The sequence below is a fragment of the Trichomycterus rosablanca genome, chromosome 3 (assembly GCF_030014385.1).
Source record: "Trichomycterus rosablanca isolate fTriRos1 chromosome 3, fTriRos1.hap1, whole genome shotgun sequence".
In the NCBI taxonomy this organism is placed as follows: domain Eukaryota; kingdom Metazoa; phylum Chordata; class Actinopteri; order Siluriformes; family Trichomycteridae; genus Trichomycterus; species Trichomycterus rosablanca.
In genome coordinates this window covers 35,025,633-35,049,904 of record NC_085990.1, presented here as the reverse complement: position 1 = coordinate 35,049,904, position 24,272 = coordinate 35,025,633, and the positions used below count along the sequence as shown (strand labels likewise).

The window sequence follows — 24,272 nt, the reverse complement described above, 5'->3', positions numbered from 1 at the left end:
TTTCTAGTATAACTTTAATTGCTTGGCTTTAACTATCACATAGTTGGAACCTAACTCGATTTTCATCTTGAGGTCAGTTAAATAAGTCACATTATACTACACTACAGTGATTAATTGATTAATTGACAAAATGTTAATCTGGGAACTTCTTATTCCTCTGTTTAATTAAGTTAATATAATATAAAATGTCATATTAGGAATAAATGCTGTAAATAATATAGCCCAGGACTAAGCACCCCTTTAATAGTAGAAGTCCATCTCTATAGTTTGCCTAAAATTGAACTTGTTAATTTAATTAAGAATCTCAGCATTCTCACAAAGCTGTCTGTTTTCTCGTTTTTACCATATATATGTCTTTTAAACGATCCATTCCTCCCCATCACCATACTGAATCCTGATATTGAGCACTGCGGACCTAGACCAAGCAAGGGCATCAGGACCGGTTTATTTTTAAAACGCGTTTTATTTTTCTAACGCTGGAAAACGAACTGTAAGATTAGCCCTGGCGAGCCGCCGTAGATAATGGGAGACAGCATGTCAAAGAGATTGAAACTGGTCACTGGCTCGGAGTCGGAGGAGCGCTCTTTTCTTAATCCTTTCCCTGACTGGGACCAAGGTGCATTTTCACCCTCACCCTCAGGGGCACACGACACCACCGCTGACCTGTTTGACGCAAATGGAAAGGTAAGTCATACTGTTTTTAACATTTACTTTTTGCAGCCTCGTCTCCTAGTTCTGGGCTGAATTACAAATACAGTCATGCTCACTATATAGTCGTGTATAGTAGTAGTGTAGTGTATTGATAGATCTAGCTTTATCTAGTGTACTTAATATGAAAGGAATATTAATTTGGTACGCAGCCTTGGAGATGTCGTCTGTCCATATAAAGTGCGGGTGCATGTATTTTGTTAATATTGTGCAGAGTTATTTGATATGCAATAACTTGGCTTTGCACAGCAATACGTAAGGTTTGTTTTTATTACCTAGTGATCTTTGTTTATTGATAGGTCTGTACACCAAGTTGCCAGTGTATCCGTTACGCCTACTTATACCAGAAACTTTGTTAGTTAATATGTACAGTTTTTCTGCTGTCAGTTAAAAGAAAGTGACCACAACAGGACCACCACTGTCCAGATGTTTTTGTGTCAGAACTGCAGTGAGGTTAAGCGGGTAATATGTGTTGCACTGGGAACACGTGTTGCTAATGTTTTTAGCATTGTGTAGCTAGCCCTTACAGTATGAGTACAGTTAATGAGTACACTATTTTCTTTTGATTTGTTAATTTTTAACACATTCTCTACAGAGAAGAAAGGACTACAGTTTTAAAAGCACAGTGAGCTCATTTGCTATATCTAACCTAGGCCTATAAAAATACCACAACGTAAAAACATATAGCACTTAACATTTTTGCGCTTAAATTTAGCAAGCAAATAAAAGTAATCACAAAAGTGTTTAGACAAATTCCATATCTTAATTCCTTGCAGATGAATTACTGTACTTTCACTTTTATCAGGTTATGACACTTTTCATAGACGTTTATTAAAACAACTATTTTAATATGGGTGGCACGGTGGCTTGGTGGGTAACACTGTTGTCTCCTGGCAAGAAGGTGTGTTTGTGTGTGGGTGTTTGTCCTGTGATAGATTGGCAACCTGACCAGGGTGTTTTCTACCTTTTGCCCATTGAATCGTACCCACCGCGACCCTGAATAGGATATATCGGTGGTAACACAGACAATGAATGAATGAATTCATTTGACCAAAAAAATCTAATTAATAATCTACTTTGGAGAACGTGTTATAAATGTTATTCTGTGCAAACTATTAAAGTTACTAATTTTCTGTGCTGGTGTTTCACATAAACACGTTCTTTTTTTTCTTCCTCAGAACAGTCCAGTGTTAAATAAAGTACCCAGTACTCATACTCAAGTAACAGAAGGGCTACCCTTTAAAATCAAACACTGTTAGAATTATATGAGGGTTCTTCAAAAAAGTTTCTGCACTTTTTAAAACTCTATTTATTAAGAATTTCAAAAACATAGTCACCTTCCGATGCATTTTTTCCAGCGTCGTACCAACTTTTTAATGCCATCAGGAAAAATAGTTTTTTGTTGAGCGAGTAGCCACTGATGCACCGCTGCTTTCACATCATCACATAAAAATCTTCTTTCCCTTAAAGCAGTGGTTTTCAAACTTTTTTTGTCATGCCCCTCTTTGGAAGATGAAAAAGTTTCATGCCCCCCTTCCAAAAAAAATGCTGACAAAAATAGGCCAAGTTTAATTTTGTTGAAATAACTTCAAAGATCATGAATGTTCCTTTCACCTTTATTTCAGTAATTTCTGTTGTACTTGACTTTATCAAACCACTTTTTGACATATCACTAAACTGCTCCTTCAATCAGTCTATTATATCAACAAAAAAAAAAGATAAAGTTGTATCTGTGCCAAAAACGTGATTTATGAGAGTTCAAGTCTCATCACTGTATTAGTGGCTGTTTTTCTTTTTTCATCCCTGACAAATACCTCTCCATTCTGTAAATCTAGACCAGGGGTGCCCACACTTTCGTGGCTTGAGATCTACTGTTTCAGTCTACAGGTCATCACCATCGACTTTTTAAGGTCGGCCTCATCATTTTTCAAAAAAGCTTTGAAGCTTTTTAAATGCACTTCAGGTCCTATATTGATATTCAGCTTTACATGGCAAGTGACTGAAAAATCATACTGACCTTGTTCTGATGATTTGCTCTGAATGGTATCAGTCAGGTTTATGTGGTCTGGACAGGAGCTGCTGATACCAGTTCTCAAGCAGTTTTTCAGGTGTTCATCAGTAAGGGTAGGCCCACATTTAGACTTCATTATTTTCATGTGGGAAAAGGCTGATTCACACAAGTAGGTTGATCCGAAAAAGCTGTCAAATATGTGGAAGTTCCAAAATTGATGCTATCTAATTCTTTTATGGTTACAGCACCTTTTCATGTAGAGTTGTAGAAATGTAGTTTTTACAGGATCCAGTGAATTTTTCTATATTTGTAATTTAAGTGGCTTGTCTTAGCTAAGTGCAGCGTTTCATATGAATGTCAGATTGTGGGGTTAAAATGTCTTCGTCAGCAAACTGGCTAAATAAAAATGTTCTAGATTAGCTGTGTTTTATGCGGGATGAGGCGTAGCCATGGTAACAAACCGCAAATTAAAGAAACAGTGGCCACATTTCATGTCAGTCTCGCTGACCTGTTTGAATGAGGCGCATGTACCAGCGTTTTCTGTGCGATCGATGTATTGGACACCAATAAAATATAAAATATATATAAAAGTGTGGAAACTTTTTGAAGATCTCTCGTAATTAATGATGAGCAAAGGACTTCCAACATTTATTTATTTTGTTTTTCTTTTGCCTGCTACTGTATTTCGGGTTACCTGATTTGGCACAGTTCTTACACCACACTCCTTTCCGGATAACCCTCCTTATTTTGTCCATGCTTGGTACCTGTACTGAGAGTGCACTGACAAGTGCATCTCCCAGTGGTTAGGCTGTTTGGCCACACCCCTCCCCTTAAACCCATTTAAGGTTGTCTTAGTGTTGTTCACTGTATGGCCAAAAATGGGCACCATAAGCCCATTTAAATCTCATTTAAATTTATGGTCAATAATATAAATTCTTCCACCTCACTTAGCAACTGTTACATCCTCCACCTTTCGGTGAAGGCTTCTCACTGAGCGTGTTTATTGTGCATTTTGGAATTTGTGCCTGTTTAGTCAAGGTTTTGGAGTTTGGGAGATTAAACTGTAGTTTTAGGTGAGAAAGCTTGGTTTTCAAATGGCATTCTAATTTACTCCAAAGGTATTTAATAGATTTGAGGTCAGAGCTTTGTGCATGCCACTGGAGTACCTTTTTGTCACAGTTGTCCAACCATGTCTTCATAAACTTAGCTTTGTGCACATGCTGGAACAGAAAAGTGCCTTTCAAAATTCTTGCCTTGAACTTGGAATGTAATTTTTAATGGAATTACTAATCAGTAAGGTGGTAATATAACAAGGACTTACATTTGAAATGCACATTTTGGCAGTTTTGGTCACTGGTTAACCAAAAACCAAAAGCTTATGGCACCTGATCAATACATAAAACACCTGACAGAGTTTCATATAATAAAGTAACACATAGTAAGCAGATCAACATTTTAAAATTTGGAGTGTAGATTTTGAACAGTCTGAGTTAAACAGTTCATTTTCAACACTAACTAAACATGCTAATCAGTTAATAGTTGCAGTTGATATATTAAAGGTCTTTCTGACAACATTAGTCTCATTATGATAAGATGATAAGCCGAGTTCTACTGTTATACTGGGACATGATGCAAAATATCCAAAAAGATCTGTATTTGTAGAGTCTTAACATACATGTGGCTTGTAATGTGCAGAGGTGATCCATTTTATTAGTATTCATCTCACAGATTCAACGCTTCTGATAGAAGTGCTGATGGATTCTCCACACCTCTATTTCACTGTCTGTATTTCACACATTTTCAGCAAATGAGATATTGAACCCGGCTGTATCAGAGTTATGTGCTCTGTGAAAGAATTAGAAAAGTGAAAATGCTCTGGCTCTGAATGTCCTGCAGTGACACCACACATTTTAATCAAAAGTATGTATGCTGTTTTTCAGTCTGATTAAAGGTTTCCATTGTTTCACATCCACCAGCCAGTACCCAGAGACACTTGTACTACCGGTAGTCACGCTGAGCTGTTGTCATTTGTCTTGGCATATGAAATGAAAATCCTCATTTCATTAAATTAAAAATCAGATTGGACAGGATAAACAATTATTTTGGGATGTTTAATTTACCCCTTTCCACTTCACATTAACTCACACTATGTGTTTGGATTTTAGTCTTCTGAATAATTCAAAATAATTAGTCTTTCATTTTGCTCAGTAAAGTTTTAAATGGCATTTGTAAATGTAAATCTGTATTGTAGTGCTTGACAAATATTTACCAAATAAAACCCTTGCCCATGTGGTTATATAACTGTGTTTCACTTTTAACTTGCATTTTCCACACAGTTACACCTTTTTCTGATTTGGGATTGAACATTAAAAAAAGAAAAAAGCCTATGTATCTAAAGGTCACATAAAGTTAAGTTCTGTTAAAGCTGCAAAAATTGAAAATTAAGTGATATTTACTTTTAGGCGTGTGAGGAAGATATTTTTGTATGATTATGTAGCTGTGAATATAATTTACTTTTGAGTGGTACAGCAAAATTTGTTGTATTTAATATGTACAATGACAATAAAGGCATTAATTTTTTTATTGATTCAGCCATTATGAAGGTGATTTCCAAATGTCTTAGGGATGAAGTTATTAAAAAACAAGCCGCTCAGGTGGCACAGTGATAAATCACGCTGCCCCATTAATATATTAAATCATTTTCTTACTACTAGGTACTAAACACAACACAATTGATCACAGATGACAGTTGTAGTTTGTTTTACTTGGGTACCAGTAGAAATGTTCTGTCCTTACATAAAGGCATATTATAAATTCTTCTAATTATGATTATTGGTGCTGAAGTGTTGCAGCAATAAAATATGTTCAACATGATTGGCTATGTGTAGGGGTGCCTGGGTGGGATGGGCACCCAATATACACCGATCAGCCATAACATTAAAACCACCTCCTGTTTTCTACACTCACCATTTTATCAGCTCCACTTACCATATAGAAGCAACAAATGGCAGCTTGAATGGGAATTACAACACAACAATAAACTTCATGAAATATACCCCAATATCAACACACACCAGAAACCTATGCCAACAAACAGAATGGAGCAAGCTGTATGGACTAGATGCCGCATCGGACACACCCAATTGACTCATTCACACCTATTGAGAGGGGGACCCCCACCAACATGTGACACATGCCATACCATCTTAACAATAAAGCACATCATTATCGAATGTCACAAGTACAGTACAATAAGAAATCAGTTAGGAATCCCGAATAATCTGATAGAAATTTTCAACTCTAAACACTATAAAAAAGTAATAAAATTTCTTGCAATAACTGAACTAATCACAAAAGTGTGAAAATCTAATGAAGCACCTCTCAGCCACAATTATTAATTACATGAAGACATGATGTTAAACCCCTTAATCAACAAATCACGGAAAAAGAAAAGAAAATTGAGAACTTACATATGAAGATAGATAAAACTAAGATGAAACAAGAAAGACTAAGACTTGGAAAATAAATAAATAAAACTTCAATGATCCTGCCATGAATGTGACCAACGTGTTAACATGGCGTTAAACCATAAAATAAACAAACAAACAAACAAAACCATATAGAAGCACGTTGTAGTTCTACAATTACTGACTGTAGTCCATCTATTTCTCTACATACTTTTTTAGCCTGCTTTCACCCTGTTCTTCAATGGTCAGGACCCCCACAGGACCACCACAGAGCAGGTATTATTTAGATGGTGGATCATTCTCAGCACAGCAGTGACAATGACGTGGTGGTGGTGTGTTAGTGTGTGTTGTGCTGGTATGAGTGGATCAGACACAGCAATGCTTCTGGAGTTTTTAAATACCGTGTCCACTCACTGTCCACTCCATTAGACACTCGTCTGTTGCTGCTGTTTCAGTTGGTCATCTTCTAGACCTTCATCAGTGGTCACAGGTCGCTGCCCACGGGGCACTGTTGGCTGGATATATTTTTGGTTGGTGGACTATTCTCAGTCCAGCAGTGAGACTGAGCACTGCTGTGTCTTATCCACTCATACCAGCACAACACACACTAACACGCCACCACCATGTCAGTGTCACTGCAGTGCTGAGAATGATCCACCACCTAAATAATACCTACTCTGTAGTGGTCCTGTGGGGGTCCTGACCAATGAAGAACAGCATAAAAGGGGGATAACAAAGCATGCAGAGAAACAGATGGACTACAGTCAGTAATTGTAGAACTACAAAGTGCTCCTATATGGTAAGGGGAGCTAATAAAATGGACAGTGAGTGTATAAACAAGGAGCTGGTTTTAATGTTATGGCTGATCAGTGTATGTATATCTATATATTTGTTACAGTTTCCACTATTTTGTCTCTCTTGTACATTTGAAATCATAGTCAACAATAATTACATCATCATGGGTAACTAGAATAGCGCAAATCTCACTCACAATGAACTGTCATGTATGTTACTGAACTTCCTCCCCACCACGCTTTACTGCAGTGATTATTTTTGTGCAATTTGATCCAATGGCATTGTTTATTTATTTATTTTTTCCTGTTGTAGTATCATAGCATTTGAGTAGTGGAAAATATTGTAATTTTATATTTTATTAATATAATATTATTATATTATTTCAAGCTCGTTTCCTTCTACACTAACAGATCACTGAGGCCTTCCAAAAGAAAGTGCAGAATAAGATCAAAGATCTCCTTCAGCAGATGGAGGAGGGGCTGAAGACTGCAGATCCACATGACTTCTCTACTTACACAGGCTGGACAGGTGAGGATTCCTCTGGCTGTCTGATTACTTTTAAGGCATGCAAATTTAGCCAGTTTCTTTCAACCAATAACCGACCTTCTTTAGTTGATGGTTAACCAATAAAAGACAAGCTCATAAAGTTCCATTATGTAATATAAAAACATAACCTAATTTCATATCAACATCGGTAGTGAACAGTTCATTACAGGTTCTAACAAAACATGATACTTATTCAGATACTCATGTAGCTGAATTGAGATACAGTTATATCATATTGAAGCTTTTGATGAAATTATAAATTATTACTACTATTATACTTGAGCATCATGCAAATGATCCACATCATTAAAAAAAGCAACGCTATACACTGTTTTACATGTGCAGATATTAACATGCAGCCTCAGTTCATACTGACAGTAAACTAATTAAGTTTGTAGTTTAAATCCCTAATAGTTCCAGCATTCTTAATTCAAATAATGTGAATTTATAAAAATTTAAATCTGTGTATGTGTCTTTAAGCAGAGCTGGTGCACGTACACGTGGGTTGAGGTGTGTTTCAGATCGGCACTTTTTCTCTTTAAAGATCTGTAGCTGCGCTCTTAACTGGAATCAAGCCTCAGCTGTCAAATTAATTAAATGACAGCATTAGCACTGGTTATCGATTAACCAGTTAATCACTGAAATCTCTACCTCACATAGTTAACAATTTGTGCATAACACTGATTCATTTTATTTAGCTTCTTTTGAAATTGAAGCACTTTTGTTCATTTGAATATTACAGAAATATACAGTGTCTATATATTTTGTGGTTTTTGAAGTGAGACCTGTTGTTGATGTTGTAGGTATTGCCCTGCTGTACCTGCAGCTGCATCGTGTGACTGATGATGTCTCTCACCTTCACCGCTCTCTGGATTACGTTAAGCGTACGCTGCGCAACCTGAATGGCCGTAAAGTAACTTTTCTGTGTGGTGACGCAGGGCCGCTGGCCGTGGGAGCTGTCGTCCACCATCGCCTTAAGAACCAAGCTGATTCGAAGGAGTGCCTCACAAAGTATAATTCTAATCTTTTTTATGTTTCTTTTGGATTCAGGGCATTTCATAAACTTCAGGGCTTGACTGTTGTGGAAATTGGTACTTGTGTACATTTATGGGAATGCCTTGTATGTTTTTTTTTCTTTCTGTGACTTCTGTAAATATAAAATAGGGCTGGTTTTACTTATGTCTTATCTGACGCTGGAGACTAGAATGTCACCTAAAATCATTTCTGAGACACTACAGGTCCCAAGATCATTTATACAAACAATTGTACAAGTGCATGTAAACCCAGTTATCACTATTTCCATAATCTACATGGTTGCAGTAATCTGATTATTCTGTACACTAACACCAACTGTCAATCTTCCTTAGTGGCAGAAATCAGTGGCTACAACTGAATGTGTATATGGAACACATTTGTTCATTGTGTTGCACTCAAAGTTCTTTATGGGAGTTGGACCCTTTAGTCTGAATTCTTTCTTAGTCTGAATTTGTATGTGAAGCATAAATTTAACAGCCAGGTAACATCATTTCTAAAATTTGGTGGTGGTAGCCTTTTATTATTGAGATACCTTGAGAAGAAGCTGAAAATCTAGTGAGGATTGATTAAAAAATGAATAGAGCACAGTTTAGAGAGATTGTTATAATGATGGATTTAAATTATGATCCCTCTCAGTCAATTAAATGATTTAATAATTAATAAGAAATGGTTTGGGGATAAATATTTCAAGGCACTGTATTAGACTGTTTAGTAGTAAAAGCTTAAACCCTTGGCTTTATGTCTTTATGACTACAGAGTGTGTAGGGCTTTGTGAGGGGGGATGGTGTATTATTTAGCCATGCTTATTCAGCATGCAGCTCCTGGCATGTAGCTGATTATATGATTATTAGGTCCTTATGACCTCTAATCCTGCTCATAATCTGATCTAAAATGACTTAATTTTTCTCTGGCACACTCCCACTTTTTCCCCTCATTTTTCTCCACTCCTTCTCAGGAGTGGCCAGCCTACCAACATTTTACTAAGGATGCATCAACAACTCATCCAGGGCGGCACGATGGCTAAGTGGGTAGCACACCCAGGTGGGGCGGTCCGGGTCCTTTCTGTGTGGAGTGCGCATGTTCTCCCCGTGTCTGCGTGGGTTTCCCCCGGGTGCTCCGGTTTCCTCCCACAGTCCAAAGACATGCAAGTGAGGTGAATTGGAGATACAAGATTGTCCATGACTGTGTTTGATATAACCTTGAGAAGTGATGAACCTTGTGTAACGAGTGACTAAGAGTGTAAAACAAAATCCAAATAAACAAACAAACAACAACTCATCCAGGAGGTAAAATAGAACCCAGTCGATTATCAAAAAAAAAATTGCAGGCCTCAGACCCAGATGATGATCGTAATAACTACAGGCCTTAATTGCTCAATAATGTCAGTGTACCAATTTCAGCAATTAAAATAAACACTGGGCAAAATCGCATCCTTCGGACAATTGCAAGATGCAAAAAAAAAAAAAAAACACAGAGGTAGATAACCCTTAAGACTTTTAAGTTAGATTTATGTCAGATGTAACAGAATCCATGTCTTCCAAAAGGTTCTAACACTGCATTTCACTGTAAGAACGTCATATCAACAGTCAAACATGATAGTGGTAGTGTGATGGTCTGGGGCTGCTTTGCTTCCTCAGGACCTGGAAAAAGAAGAAGTCATGATTGATAAAACCACGAATTCTGCTCTCTATCAGAAAATCCTGAGGGAGAATCCCTGCCAGTCATTTTGTGACCTAAAGCTTAAGCCCAGGTTAGGCAACAGGACTATGATCTGAAGCACACAAGCAAATCCACCTCTGAATGACTCAGAAGAAATGGAATTGGAGTGGCCTGACTTCAATTTCATTGAAATACTGTGGCAAGACATAGAACCCTCCAACTTATGCCTAGTTCACACTACACGATTTTTGGCCAGATTTCGCTCGGCGACTGGTCGGCGATTGATTTTTCGGGTCGGGAGCAACTCAGCGTTCGCTCGGCGATCAAAACTCGGCTCTCAGTCGCTAAGTGTGAACTATCCAACAACTCGACCCAACCGGCTTGCCGCCCGCTCGGCGACTGGATCGAGTTTTCTAGAAAGCCAGATATCTGATCTCAGATGTACGACTGGAAATGAGTGACATGTCGAACAGCCAATGAGAACGCAGGATACAGCGTGAGGGGAAATGCAGGAGAGGATATAGTTTATATCAGGATACACCGGCACACACACGTTTTACAGTATTTCTGATTTGGTCCTCTACAAAACATAACACCCACGCTGCATTACAAAATTATTAATTAACCTCCAACTTACTACAGAACCATCTATACTGTTTGTGTTGCCAAATCCACTCAGATTCATTTATTTTCCTCTTTGATTTTACGCTGCACATCAGCTCACAAACTTTGATCACTCGCTACTTGTTGACGTGCATTTTTGGACGTGGTATCATTAAACCATTGGTCACTTCTCGTGTTTGTTCTCGTGACTAAACGTAGAGAAGCTCACCTGCGATTCCAGTTGGTGATGGATCGTGTAGTGTGAAACCCCCGATCGCCGATCAGTCGTGTAGTGTGAAATATACACTGACTGAAAGACTCCCGAGTGCAAGAGATTCAGTCGTATAGTGTGAACTGTACAGCGACCTGACGACTGGGAAAGTCGTGTAGTGTGAACTTGGCATTAGCCAAATTAAAACAATTCTGCAAAGACTAATGGGCCAAATTGTTTTCACAGCGGTGTTAAAGACTCTCTGCAAGCACTGCATATGTGTATTACATAATCTTAATCATCGTGACACTCATTTATGTGTCATCATTTTCTGTGTCCATAATGTTCCTGCTTCTTCAGATTATCCTGCACCTCTTTTCAAATGACTACTAGCTTCTCTTTTTACCTTTCCTAGCATTCATTTGAGAGCTTTGTGAAATTGAAAAATTTTGTGTCTGGAATGATTTGTGGCTCAATAAACCTTTTACTTGCAGATCATCGAACCAGTTATATTGACAGGGATTTTTAAGTGTTTGCTATCACCTTGGAGTTTTTCCTATTCGCGTTGTTAAAGAATTTTGTTTCTGAGAATGAAGCCCTTACACTTGGAAGTGAATATATGCAAATTATATCAAAAACAAAACCAAATGAAGTAAACCTTTATTTCCCCTCACTGTTTATCATCCCATTATTATATATTTTCCCACTTTTTTTATATGAACATACATTTTACTCAAGCTCTACAGTTCTATATCTCTACCCAAGGTTAGCTAATTATTGGCAGCTTTTAGTGGCCTCTTCCTGTGCAGTCCATCTGTTAAGAACCCCCATATTATTAAATTATCCTTAATTTTTAATTTTGAAGTTGAAGATTACCATTCACTAACAGTAGTTTCTTTATTCCTCCTTATGTCTCTTTCATCTTACTGGAATGCTGTAGGTTGCTCCAGCTTCAGCGCTCTGTCATTAGTCCAGATTTAGAGATCCCTGATGAGCTACTGTATGGTCGAGCCGGCTACCTTTATGCTCTGCTGTTTGTCAACAAAGAGATTGGCCCAGACACAGTGGATGAGTCCACAATCGCCAAGGTAAACACTCTTTTGAAAGATACCTTTATTTTTTATGTATCACATTACATTGGGTTTAGTAGGTCTACAAGATCATGTGACAAGTAATAATGCATTTACATTATGACGCTTGAAAACAAACATTGAATACAATCTGACCAAAAACAGACAACACTTACACAACTAATATTTGGAGGCAATGCTTAAACTCATGTACCTGGAACTGTAGCACACTCACACTACAGTGCTGTGGCATAGTGCTGTCCAAACCAAAAAGTTTTTTTGGAAAGACTCAGTAGTTTGTAATCTGTTTCAGCTCCCTATACACTTGTGTCCAATATTTAAGCACTGTGGATTGTGGCATATTGGCATACTGGCTTCAGCTGCACAAGATAAAAGAGGCCACAGGGAATGTGTTACAAATTTACTTTGGTGCACATCAGCTACAAAACTCATTTCTAGGCTTTATTGGATGGTCTATAAAAAAGTAAAGAGTGAGGAGCTATTTAAAATGTGAAGGTTATGAGTTTGTGTTGTTTTATTTTAGCCTGTCTTATATGGACATCAGCACATTTAACACTGCTGTAACTTTGGGTCCTGGGGTGCATGAAGGGAACATAAAATAAGGCAAATTTATGTTTCCTAACCATACACATTGCTAAAGTTTGTATAAAATCAAGCATCTACAATAAATCATATGGTTTCCACTTTTTGGCAACTGCTCGAATAAGCACAGCATTTGTGCACAAAGTGCAATTCATAAAGACATGGTTTGGTTTGACAAGTTTGGTGTAGTGGAGACTGCAGGGGGGCTCCATATTTATGCCCATGTCAAACAGAGACTGCAGGGGGATAGGTGGCATCAGTGGATTTGTGTGTTGCAAGCTAACGTTGATTTCTATCCTGTATTCTATGCTTTGGTTTTTGAATATGCAGTTGATTTAGCCCCAATAGATGACTCTGTGGAAGGCATACGCACTGTGACCCTGACTAGGATAAAACAGTTGTGGGACAGGTCATCTCTGTGTTCCATTACGTTTCCTATTAATAAGACTTTTATTGGTTTTTAATGGTGGCTCAAAGCCAGCTTCTTTGGGCCCAAGCTTATATCAGATGGTCTGAAAGACAGTGGAAACGTATGCTGTGGCCACATAAGTCCAGGTTCCAACTTGTTTTCAGTAAGAAAGTATGTAGAGGCCTCATTCTGGATTCACTACAACTATAGACACAAAATGTGTGTGCTTGACTGGCCTGCCTGCAGTCCAGATCTGTCTCCTATTGAAAATGTGTGGTGCATTGGTGTGGGTAGCACTGTCGCCTCACAGCAAAAAGCTCCTGAGTTTGATTCCTAGGTGGAGTGGTCCATGTGGAGTTTGCATGTTCTCCCCATTTCTGTGTGGGTTTCCTCCGGAGCTCAGATTTGCTCCCACAGTCCAAAGACTGTAAGTAGGTGAATTGGAGATAAAAAAAAATTGCCCATGACTGTGTTTGACATTGAACTTGAACTGATAAATCTTGTGTAACCTCTAATTACCTCTCCTGTCATTAATGTAACCAAAGTGTAAAACACTGTTAAAACCCTAATAAATAAATGAATAATGGTCACTGTGGACACTAATTGTTGCAGTTTTGAAAAGTGGATTTTTTCTTCATTCATGCTTGTTAGGAGACTTCAGCTGCTCAGCAGTGTGTGGTCACTGTCAGTCTTATCATGCTCTTCATGCTACACCATACATTTTCAATAGGAGGCAGATCTGGACTGCAGGCAGGCCAGTCAAGCACATACATTTTGTGTCTATAGTTGTAGTGCATCCAGAATGAGGCCTCAACATCCTTTTTCTCTGAAAACAAGTTGAACCCTGGACTCATCTGGTCACAGCACATGTTTCCACTGTCTTTCAGGCCATCTGATATGTGCATGGGTCCAAGGAAATCGTAGGCATTTCTGCATAGAATTGATGCATGGCTTTCTCTCTGTGAAATACAGTTTTAGGTTGCGTTTTTTTGATGCAGCAGTGGACTCTGTCAAGTGTCAATGGTTTTGTGAAGTACTCCAGAGCCTATGTGTCTATATTTATCACTGCAGTAGGACAGTTTCTCATGCCATGCCATCTGAAAGCTCAAAGGTCACACACATTCGAAAGTGGTTTCCGGCTTTGCCCTACACGAACTAAGGTCTCTCCAGATTCCCTGAATATTATGGACAGTAGATGGTGAAAGGTAAATTATTTGCAGTTTTACATTGATCAATCTTTTCGAATTAATTGAAAATTCTCTTCAATCTGTTTCAATTCTCTTGAGCCACGAGTTTTTAGTGGCTCCTCTTTTAATACTCATGATTCCCTCACCTGTTACGAAATCACCTGCTTATTGTGGAATGCCAAAACGTACAAAAAAAAAAATCTATAAACCGTTGACTCTTATTTTGCCGCTGTCCTAACTTTTTTTTTGAGTGTGTTGCAGGCACCAAATTTTAAATGTGTTTTTATTTGCTAAATACAATAAAGTTCATTTAAAACATTGGAAATCTTTTTCCAATTTTATCTTTTTCTGTTTAAGTGGTGTTCATATTCATCAGGTCTAATAGTAATCATAACTGGGTGTGGGTATTGAAATTCAACCCAATTGTCAGTTAAATTGGATAACTGGTTGTTTTACTAGGGGGGCAGGTAGGGCTGAACAACATTTTTGTCTTTAATAATTGAAACTATCTGTGAAAAAAAAGCCTTTTGTGTTTACTTGGGTTATTTTTGTCTAATTATTTTTTGACAGAATAGAACATTGTAAAGCTTGGTAAACACTATGAGTTGATTGTGGCTCTGGCTGGAAGAAAATGTCAACATAGGAGCAGGGCTGAGGTGGTGAATGCTGAGTCAGTGAAAATCTCTGTGCATTTTGATTGCTCCCAGAGGGTAAAAAGAATTAAGGAATGATGATGATAATGCATGTTTATGACATTTACTCAAGGCAGCATAAGTTCTGCTTCAAACAATAATTGCTTGTGGCACTACAGGAGGTTCATGAGATAATGATTATGGTAGTGGAATGGTCAGCTCAGCGTGAGATCAATTATTGTATTATATATTGCTTCATTCTCACATATAAAGATGTATAAATGTAAATGTATATAAACAAGCAAACAGATAAAATGTCTGTTTTACCAAATGGGGGGGGGGGGGTTACAGGATTTGGCTCTATGTGGAAACCAAAGTATTGGATTCACAATTTGAAATTGGGAGGTAAAGAGGGAAAAGGCAGTGAAAGGGATGCCTGCAGATTGTGTGTAATAATATGATACATATGATACATTTTTCTTGTCTGTTTCTCATAGGTGGTGACCACCATCTTGGAGTCAGGAAAAAACCTATCCAAAGAAGAAAAGAAGACAGAACGATGCCCGTTGCTGTACGAGTGGCATAAGAAACAGTATGTTGGTGCAGCCCATGGACTGGGAGGAATCTACTACATGCTGATGCAGGTAAGAAGCAGCCTGGGTAATACATAAAATCATACAATTTTTATGTGTCTCTTAATTAGCAACTTGTTAGAGCTGAGAAATGCTTATACTCACAACTGCATTTAGGCTGCTCTTTCAATACTGCTGCTCTGTTGTAATGAAGTGATGTGTTATTTATTTATTTGACTTTAGCATTAATTGCTTGGGGGAACTGAGTCATGTTTATCTGGCTCTGCTGCTCTGGTGTTGTGAGCAAGGATGGATTAAGGATAGTCTGGGCCCCTGGGCAGTTTGGAGAATGAACGCTCCCCTTCACAATTTGTGATAGGCACAGTCAAAAAAAGTCTAAGTGCTATGTAGACATTTGGAAAGGTTGACTGTAAATTCAAATTTATCATGGTTTTGAGCATTTTACTAGGACATTTTTCTTTTTCTGTTATGAATGATTTGTATTGTATCAATTCATCTGCCAGGCTCATGTTCAGATCTGAAGGATATGCTGCAGCGAGTAAGTTAGCCTTTAAAGTGAGCTCACTGTTGGACATATTGTCAGGCATGTAAAGAACATCAAATAGCTCAGTTAAGTGTGTGTATGCATTCTCTGCGCTTAAAAGAGAAATTGAACATAATAATTTTGAAACAATACAAATTCAGAAACATTAAGTAAGGGCCTGAATCGCATATTTGCAACAAAACGTCTGTTATGAAATATGGTCGCTTGCCTGGCAATTTGTAGGTCCCTAGAAAGTCAAGGAGCCATGGTAAACGACTTCTATAAAAGTCAAGGGCCCCATAGCAGGGGCCCTCGTGATCAAGGGCCCTCTAATGGTATGCCCTGCTCTTCTCTAGGGCCCCCTGGTAGGGGCTTTCATAACCAGGGCCCTCTAAAAATATGCCCCCCTCTTTCCTAGGACCCCTAATAGCCAGAAGTCGAAGTCAGAGCAGTGCCACAACGCCTCATCCATTTTCATAAGGGGCCCAAAAGCATGGCTAGGGGCCCCAAGAGGCCCTGGGGTCAAAGTCCCTAATAGTCAGAGGATCCTTAAAATGGAGGGCCCTCGGAAATAAAAATATATTGTATCATAAATGTTGATAGGCATCGCAAAATGTTTTGGGCCGGGGCCCCCTGACCTCAAGGGCCCCTGGGCGCTGGCCCCACTGGCCCGGTCAGTAATCCAGCCATGGTTGTGAGGATCGACCAGTAATGGATTGAATTGTTGGAAAATTGGAGCCTGTAATTACACATCACAGGACTAAAGTGTGCAATATAATTAGCAGACGCTTTTATCCAAAATTATGACTCAGTACAGTCGGAGCAATTGAGGGTTAAGAGAAGTTCAGTTTCGGATTGTTAAGTTTAAAATATTGGCAAAACTGACCATTAGTTAGATTCAGGGATATGACAAAAAAATATCAGGAACACATGTTTACAATACATGTTGCTAACAAAGGGTCATATCTAGTGCAGTTTAAAAAAAAAGGTGTGTATAAATGTGTAAAGTATGATCACTTCTTGATTACTGATGGAAAACTTTGCTGCATGCATAGTTTATGTTGGCGTACGGGCGGCACGGTGACTAAGTGGGTACTGTTGCCTCACAGCAAGGTCTCCTTGGTTCGATCCCCAGGTGGGGTGGTCCGGTTTCTTTCTGTGTGGAGTTTGCATGTTCTCCCTGTGTCTGCGTGGGTTTCCTCCGGGAGCTCCAGTTTCCTCCCACAGTCCAAAGACATGCAAGTGATGTGAATTGGAGATACAAAATTTCCCATGACTGTGTTTGATATTAAACTTGTGATCTGATGAATCTTGTGTAACAAATAACTACCGTTTCTGTCATGGATGTAACCAAAGTGTGTAAAACATCACGGTAAAATCCTAATAAACAAATAAATAATTTTGAATTGTGAAGTCACAATATCTCCACAAGGTTTAAATGTTGGCAAAACTGACCAGTAGTTAGATGACAAAAAATATCAGAACACATGTTTATAATAAATGCTGCTAATAAAAAGCCATATCCTCAGCAGTTTAAGAAAAGGATGTGTGTAGGGGTACTATTTCTATCAAAACTGTTGTCACTGCTTAATTACTGTTGGATTTTACACACTATTTACCCCAAAAAGTCCAAATTTCTATTAACATGCTTAAGATCCATTTCAGAGACTTAGCTGCGTAAATCTTCAAGAGGTCAACTCACATAATTTAAAAGCCAAGTTAAGATTTATTTTAGTTCAGTTTATGTTCAGTCAGACTGTTTTTAAACATTCTAATCATTATACACTGATGTATGTTGTGTCAAGAAGTTTTTCACTTTCTATGTACGTAACATTTAGTTAGCTCACCAGGGTTTGAATCTCAGCATTGCCATCAGCAAGTTGGACATTTACAGAGACATGATTGGCAGGGTATAAAAAAAGGGACGAGGAGTTGTGGCCGGTGCACTTGTCAGTGCGCTCTCAGTACAAGTCCCAAGCCCTGAAAAAATAAGGATTGTTGTCAGGAAAGGCATTCAGCATAAAAACTGTGCCAGTTCTACACCTTGGTTCTTACATACTACCTGCTGTGCGGCCTTGCCACTCTGCTCTGTGTACACTTGGTCATTCGATTTTTATTTTAAAAAATTTCAAAAGGTGAACTTAAATGTATTTTTTGGTATATAAAATCATATACCAAACAAATCAGAACTGGAATAAAGGATCATACTTTATGTTTGGTTTCTGAAACTGTATAGCAAAATTGACAGTAATGGAATCGAAAACGAGAAACGGCTAATTTTTCCGTTTTTTAATAATAGTTTATGAAATGAAAATCGAATGACCAAGGCACACAGACCGACCCTGTTAGGCAGTTATTTAGGTTGCTTAGTCTCACTCTGTTGACCCACTGCTCATTCGCCTGTTACTGGATTACAACTAAGAGCACATATCATGTTTGTCCTGAGCAGTCTCACTTCTTGGACTTTAGGACTTTATGGAAGCTTAGGACGCTTGCTTCCCACAGCACTACTTTTTATTGCTTAAATGAACAGTTTTTAGAGTTTGTATTCGCTGTGCAGTATTGATGTATTTCATTTTAACCCAGCTGACAGCATGCCAAACTCGATTCAGTTGCCAGCACAGCTCTTAATTAGAAATGCAGAAGGTGACTAAATAGTTTTTGTTTTACAGTGGCACTTGACACTACCAATGGCTTTCTGACCCCAACATATTACCTGCTGTTATCTGCTTTTTCAAAATCCTAATTTAAATGCATTTACATCTGTTAGCGTTTTTTGCTTTTATTTTGTTGATGTCCTTTTTTGTATAATTCTATTGCATTTCAATTCAGTTTAATTTGCACAAATTGCAAAGTCATGTCAAACAGACTCACAAAAGCACTTACCTTTCATTAATTGATTTTAGTAGACGTGAATCCATCAAAGTGGAATATTTACTGTAATCCCTGCAAATATATTTTTCCCATGCAGTTTTTAGAAATGATCATAATTTTTTTCCTTATTAAATTAAAAATGTCTCAGTAAAACAGTAACTGCAGATTAAAAAAAAACTGCTATGTTTTTGTTGAAGATTCTGAAGAAATTTTATTGGCTGTGTGTTTTCAGTGTTTGATGATTTTTTAGGAATTAAACTACAATGAGTAAAACAAAAGCTGTTAATTCCTAACATGCCTAACACGCTGCTGTGAAGTCATGAGAGGTATTTTCTAATTTTTTTGCCAGTTATCAGCAAAAATCTATTATTAAAAAAAATACATTTTTAGCAGAGGTGCCAAAACTTAGACTAGGGCACACCCCAAACATTTCCACTTGGATTTTTGAAATGTTCTTTATGAAAAACAGTGGCCTTCCAGATGACACCACACACTCTTATTGGCTGTTTTGTAAGTTCATCAGTTCTAGGTTGTGAAAAGCTTGAGAGTTACAAGACAATGTACTTCCAAGAGAGTGTATGTACACTTTATGTCAGCATGCCAACCTAAAACGCACTTAAAGCTTTTGCCCATCACCCTTTATCTTATTGACAGGCCATTTATTATAGGGATGTGCTGGCATGTTTATTGATGTATTTTCAAGTGTTCCTATTTTAATCTGTCACCTTTTCACCAACTTCTTTTCTGACAAGCTGATACTATATTGCCAAAATTATTCGCCTTTATTATTGAATTAATGTGTTTCATCCACAACAACTGCTAACAGGTGTAATAAATCAATTATATAAATGACATGCTTCTAACTTTCCATTAACAGTATGACTGTGCCTCTGTGCACAAAGTGAGGTCTATAAATACATGAAGTAAAGCTTGGTTTAAAGAAACTCCAGTGGCCTGCACAGAGCCCTGACCTCAGCCACACTGAACAGCTTTGGAAAGTGAGTCAATTGAGGCTTTTGACTGAATGGCCACAAATTCCCACAGACATACTTTAAAGTCTTGTGAGAAGTTTTCTCAGAGTAGTGGCTGTTGTTATAGCTAATAAAGTCACATAGAGGTTACTCTGTTTTAATAGCATTTGTTGTTAAAATGGTATGTCCCACAAGCTCACGATCTGTTGTCCAAATATTTTTGTTCATGTAGTGTAGCTTTTGATGCCTATTCGAAAGTGAGGCATGAATTAATGCTTCAGGAAGTGTGTATGTGCATAGTTTTAAGGTAGTTGCTGCAAATGTGCAGCTATAAGCATGGTTTAGAATGTAATATTATGTGATAGCCAAAAGAGTGTTTCAAAGCAGTCAAGGAATGTGTGTATTTGTATGGCAGCAAGAAACATAATGAGGTAATTGTGTGATCTGCAATGCTCAGTTAAGAATGGTGTGTGTGTGTGTGTGTGGGGGGGGCTAACATATAGATGTGCAAAGGGGGTAATACCAATAGATTTCCATTTTTATAAGAACAGGCTAGATTTAATAGCTATTTTCTTCACTTGAACCCCTTTCTCCCTTTCCATCCCCCCTTATAGCTTCATCGGCATCATCGATCAGTTTTGTTGATGGGAGAGGTTTGGCTGCTTCAGCATTTGCTAGGGCTGATGAATCAGTACCTGCTATTAATAGAGGGAGCCTATATGTAGCTATTTGCTGGTAATTTAGAAATAGTGCCATGAAAACCCCCAGTGGACCATTGCAGTACTGTGTCCAAACCAAGAAATAAAAAAATAATTAATGAGGGTCCAGCGATGCTGCCCATAAATGTTGAGAAATGTGTAGGAAGGTGGGCAGAACGCACACACACAGACCTCACACAGACCCTTTGAGCTGATTGGGTGGAGCTGGTGTGTGGTTGCTAAGGCGATCAGGCTCTGCGTAATGGTGACGCAAATGGACATGCTTCACTGCTCGTAATCATGCAGTTGAATGTCTTTATAATAGAATTGGGTGTGTTTATGTATTAGGTCTGCACAGCATTGTAATAGAATAATTACTATCATTTTGCCTAACATTAAAATTACAGTTCTTCATCCAGCAGCATTCATCTTTAAATGAATAAATCTTGAACTACAGTCACACTTGCCACATTGATAAAGTACATTTGATGTTAGATGCAAATTGAATAATATAAAAAATATGAAAAACAAACCCCAATTGGAAGATTTGGGTCATTTTGTAAAATGCAATAAAAACAAGAATCTGTCTTTTTGTCAGTTAAATAAAGGTTTACGAGAATGAATAAATTTTGTACATTTTAAATTTATATTTAATATCAGAATATTCTTACACTATTTAAAAAATTCCACAATAAGCAGGTGAATTGGTAACCGGTGAGGGTGTCATAAATTGGTATAAAAGGATGATCTTTGCAAGCAGAGATGGGTTGTGGCTCACCACTTTGTGCCAAACTGCTTGGGATAATTGTTAATCTGTACAAAAGAAAACAGTTCTTGATGAATGATTGCAAATAATTTAGGTTATTCATCATTTACAATATTGTGAATAGATTAAGAAAATGTAAAGAAATGTTAATTCGTGTTGGACAAGGCTGGAACCCACTGCTCAATGACCCTTAAGAATGATAATAATAAGCCGCTCAGGTGGCGCAGTGGTAAAAACACTCGCTGGAACCAGAGCTGGGATCTCCAATACATCGTATCGAATCTCAGCTCTGCGTGCCGGCTAGGCTGAGCGGCAAGATGAACAACAATTGGCTTGTTGTTCAGATATGGGTGGGATTAAGCCGGATGGGGTCTCTCTCTCATAACTAATGCAATTACGACCTCTGCTGGCTGATTGATGGCGCCGGCACAGAGATGAGAAAAGAGTGCTCTCAGGGTGTGTCTCTCCGTACAAAGTACTGAGCTGCACTCGTCCAAGTGTTGGTGATAAGATGCATACGGCATGCTGCCCACGTGTCGGAGGGGGCGTGGGTTAGTTTCGTTCTCCTCAATTACAGCAGGGATCGGCAATTGGATGCGCTAAAAGGGAGAAAAAAGGGGAGAAAATGCATTAAAAAAAGATTAAATGGTAAACTTATGCTACAAAGCAAAAATAATGTGATTAATATGGTCACATGGGCTTAAAAGACATTTGGGCCCATGTTTCAGCTTGTTTTAAAAAAAATTTAGTTCTCCATGCTAAAGATAAGGACCATCCAGATTGTTATTAGCAAAATATGCCAAAGGCAACATCTGTCATGGTATGCGTGTGTGTCAGTGCCCACAGCATGGGTGACTTGCATATGTTTGAATGTACCGCTGATGCAGAGGCGTATACTGGGGTATTAAAGACATATAAGCTGTCGTGAAGGTGATGTCTTTTCCTGGGAAGGCCATGATTATAGCTGGGCCTCATTCTACAAATGCCATAACACCAATGCTTCTTAGACACAGAGTGCTTGTGCTTGACTGGCCTGCCTGTTTAGATCTGTCTCCTACTGAAAATGTATGGCACATCATGAGGACTGAAGAGTCTGTAATAGGGCTGCAACGATTATTTGTCGACGTGGAATTTTATTGTCGACTAGTCGTTATTGATGCAATGCACTAAAGGGACTGCAGGGGGCGCAGCATTGCTTCCATGGCGCAGCGGGGAGTTTATGAATACAGAGAGGTAAAGATAAAGAGACTGAAACTTTCTAAAGCAGTGGTTCTCAAACTGTGGTACGCGTACCACTGGTGGTACGTGAAGCAGCACGAGGTGGTACGCCAGATAATCTCGGAAAAGTAATAATATGCAACGAAAAAATAAATAATTTAATAATTATAAATAAAAAAATCAGTATAAATCATTATAAATAAAAAGTTATCAGTAAAGTTATAAGTAAAGTTATCAGTAGCTCTCTTGCTTTTGTCAGAGCAGATCTGCGTTTGAAGCTCACTGATCTCGTTCCTGACATCACAAGGCTGCTCCGCTAAACACGCGCACTCACTCACATGCTCAGTGCTAACTAGTGATGGGTCGGTCGCGAACGATCCGGCTCTAAGAGCCGGCTCTTTAAAGTGAACGATGGGATCCGGCTCCTGATTAGGAGCCGATTCGTTTTTTTCCGGGTTTTTTCCCCCGTTTTTTTTTCTGTTAAAGCCGCACGTGATTGGTCAAGATGCATAGTGGCATGCACAGACAGCGTGCACACGAACAGGAGAGAGAGAGAGAGAGAGAGAGAGAGAACTCAGCGCTTTACATAGTCAGACATTACACGCTGGAGAGGTGAGGAAAATGAGTGAGAGGAGACATAGTAAAGTTTGGACACGAGGAACCTCTTTTACAGAGAAGTTCAGACCCACTGAACTTGTGGGAGACCAAGTGTTCAGTCTACCCACATCTTATACATGTGATGGCACATAGACTGTGTAATGTAGCAACATCTGTCCCCTCAGAGAGAATCTTTTAAAAAAAACAGGGCAGATGAAAACAGGGAGAAACAGGATCTTCACTAAAGACTTACAAATACTGTCACCTGGATGCTGCTCTTTTTTTTGTTTTGCACATTTTCATTTATATTTTGTTGAGTGATGCTTTGTTGATGTGTTCTTTCACTCTAGATGCAAATTTACAAGTAATATACACAATCAGACCTTTTGGTCTAATTGAGATGGGTCTTTGTTTTGTATTTTATAATTTATTGTTGTAGTTTCATGTTGAGTATATAGATAAAGCCATTTAAATAATAAACATTTAATACAATGTTCTTACATTAGTAATTAATTTTACATGTAATTTGGTAAAAAATTTATTTAAGGAACAAAAAAATCTAAGGAGCCACTTGGGAGCCGAAAGAGCCGGCTCTTTTCAGTGAGTCGAGCCAAAAGAACCGGCTCTCTAAAAAGAGCCGGAATTCCCATCACTATCGTAAGCTGTTTATTGTCGATATTCAAATCCGAAACACTTTCAGTATCGCGGAGAGCGAAACACACAGGAGCACGCACACACACACACACACACACACAGAGAGCTGGTAGTATAATGACAAATAATTGAGAAATAAACTATAAATTTGTTTAATTCTGTTAAATCTGATTATTTCATTGTGCTTATGTTTTAAAGCAGAAACAAACACAGTCACATCTCTATACAAGAGAGGATTTTTCTGAAACTTAATGAAATGCAACCACAGTCTGTCTCTTCCCTGTAGTTTTGAAATTAAGCTTTCTAATTTAAGTGATGTTTGAATTAGGCCTACATTTAATGCAAATTCAAATTTGATGTTAATATAGGGCGTGTCTTATAGTTTACCTAGTAGTGCGATGAGTCACTCTTTGAACGGCTCTTTGAAAGGTACCGAGCCAAA

General features: G+C 38.3%; 1 protein-coding gene across 3 annotated transcripts in view; it reads left to right on the top strand.

The window, feature by feature from the left end:
- Positions 1 to 293: 293 nt before the first annotated feature.
- Positions 294 to 24,272, top strand: part of lancl2 (LanC lantibiotic synthetase component C-like 2 (bacterial)) — a 54,893-nt gene continuing 30,914 nt past the window's right edge. For all 3 annotated transcript variants that reach the window (XM_062991197.1, XM_062991198.1, XM_062991200.1), the window contains exons 1-5: positions 294 to 684; positions 7,392 to 7,509; positions 8,331 to 8,538; positions 11,976 to 12,123; positions 15,434 to 15,580. In XM_062991197.1, coding sequence (XP_062847267.1) covers positions 523 to 684; positions 7,392 to 7,509; positions 8,331 to 8,538; positions 11,976 to 12,123; positions 15,434 to 15,580 — 783 coding nt within the window. In that variant the 5' untranslated portion in view covers positions 294 to 522. The remainder of the gene's footprint in view (positions 685 to 7,391; positions 7,510 to 8,330; positions 8,539 to 11,975; positions 12,124 to 15,433; positions 15,581 to 24,272) is intronic.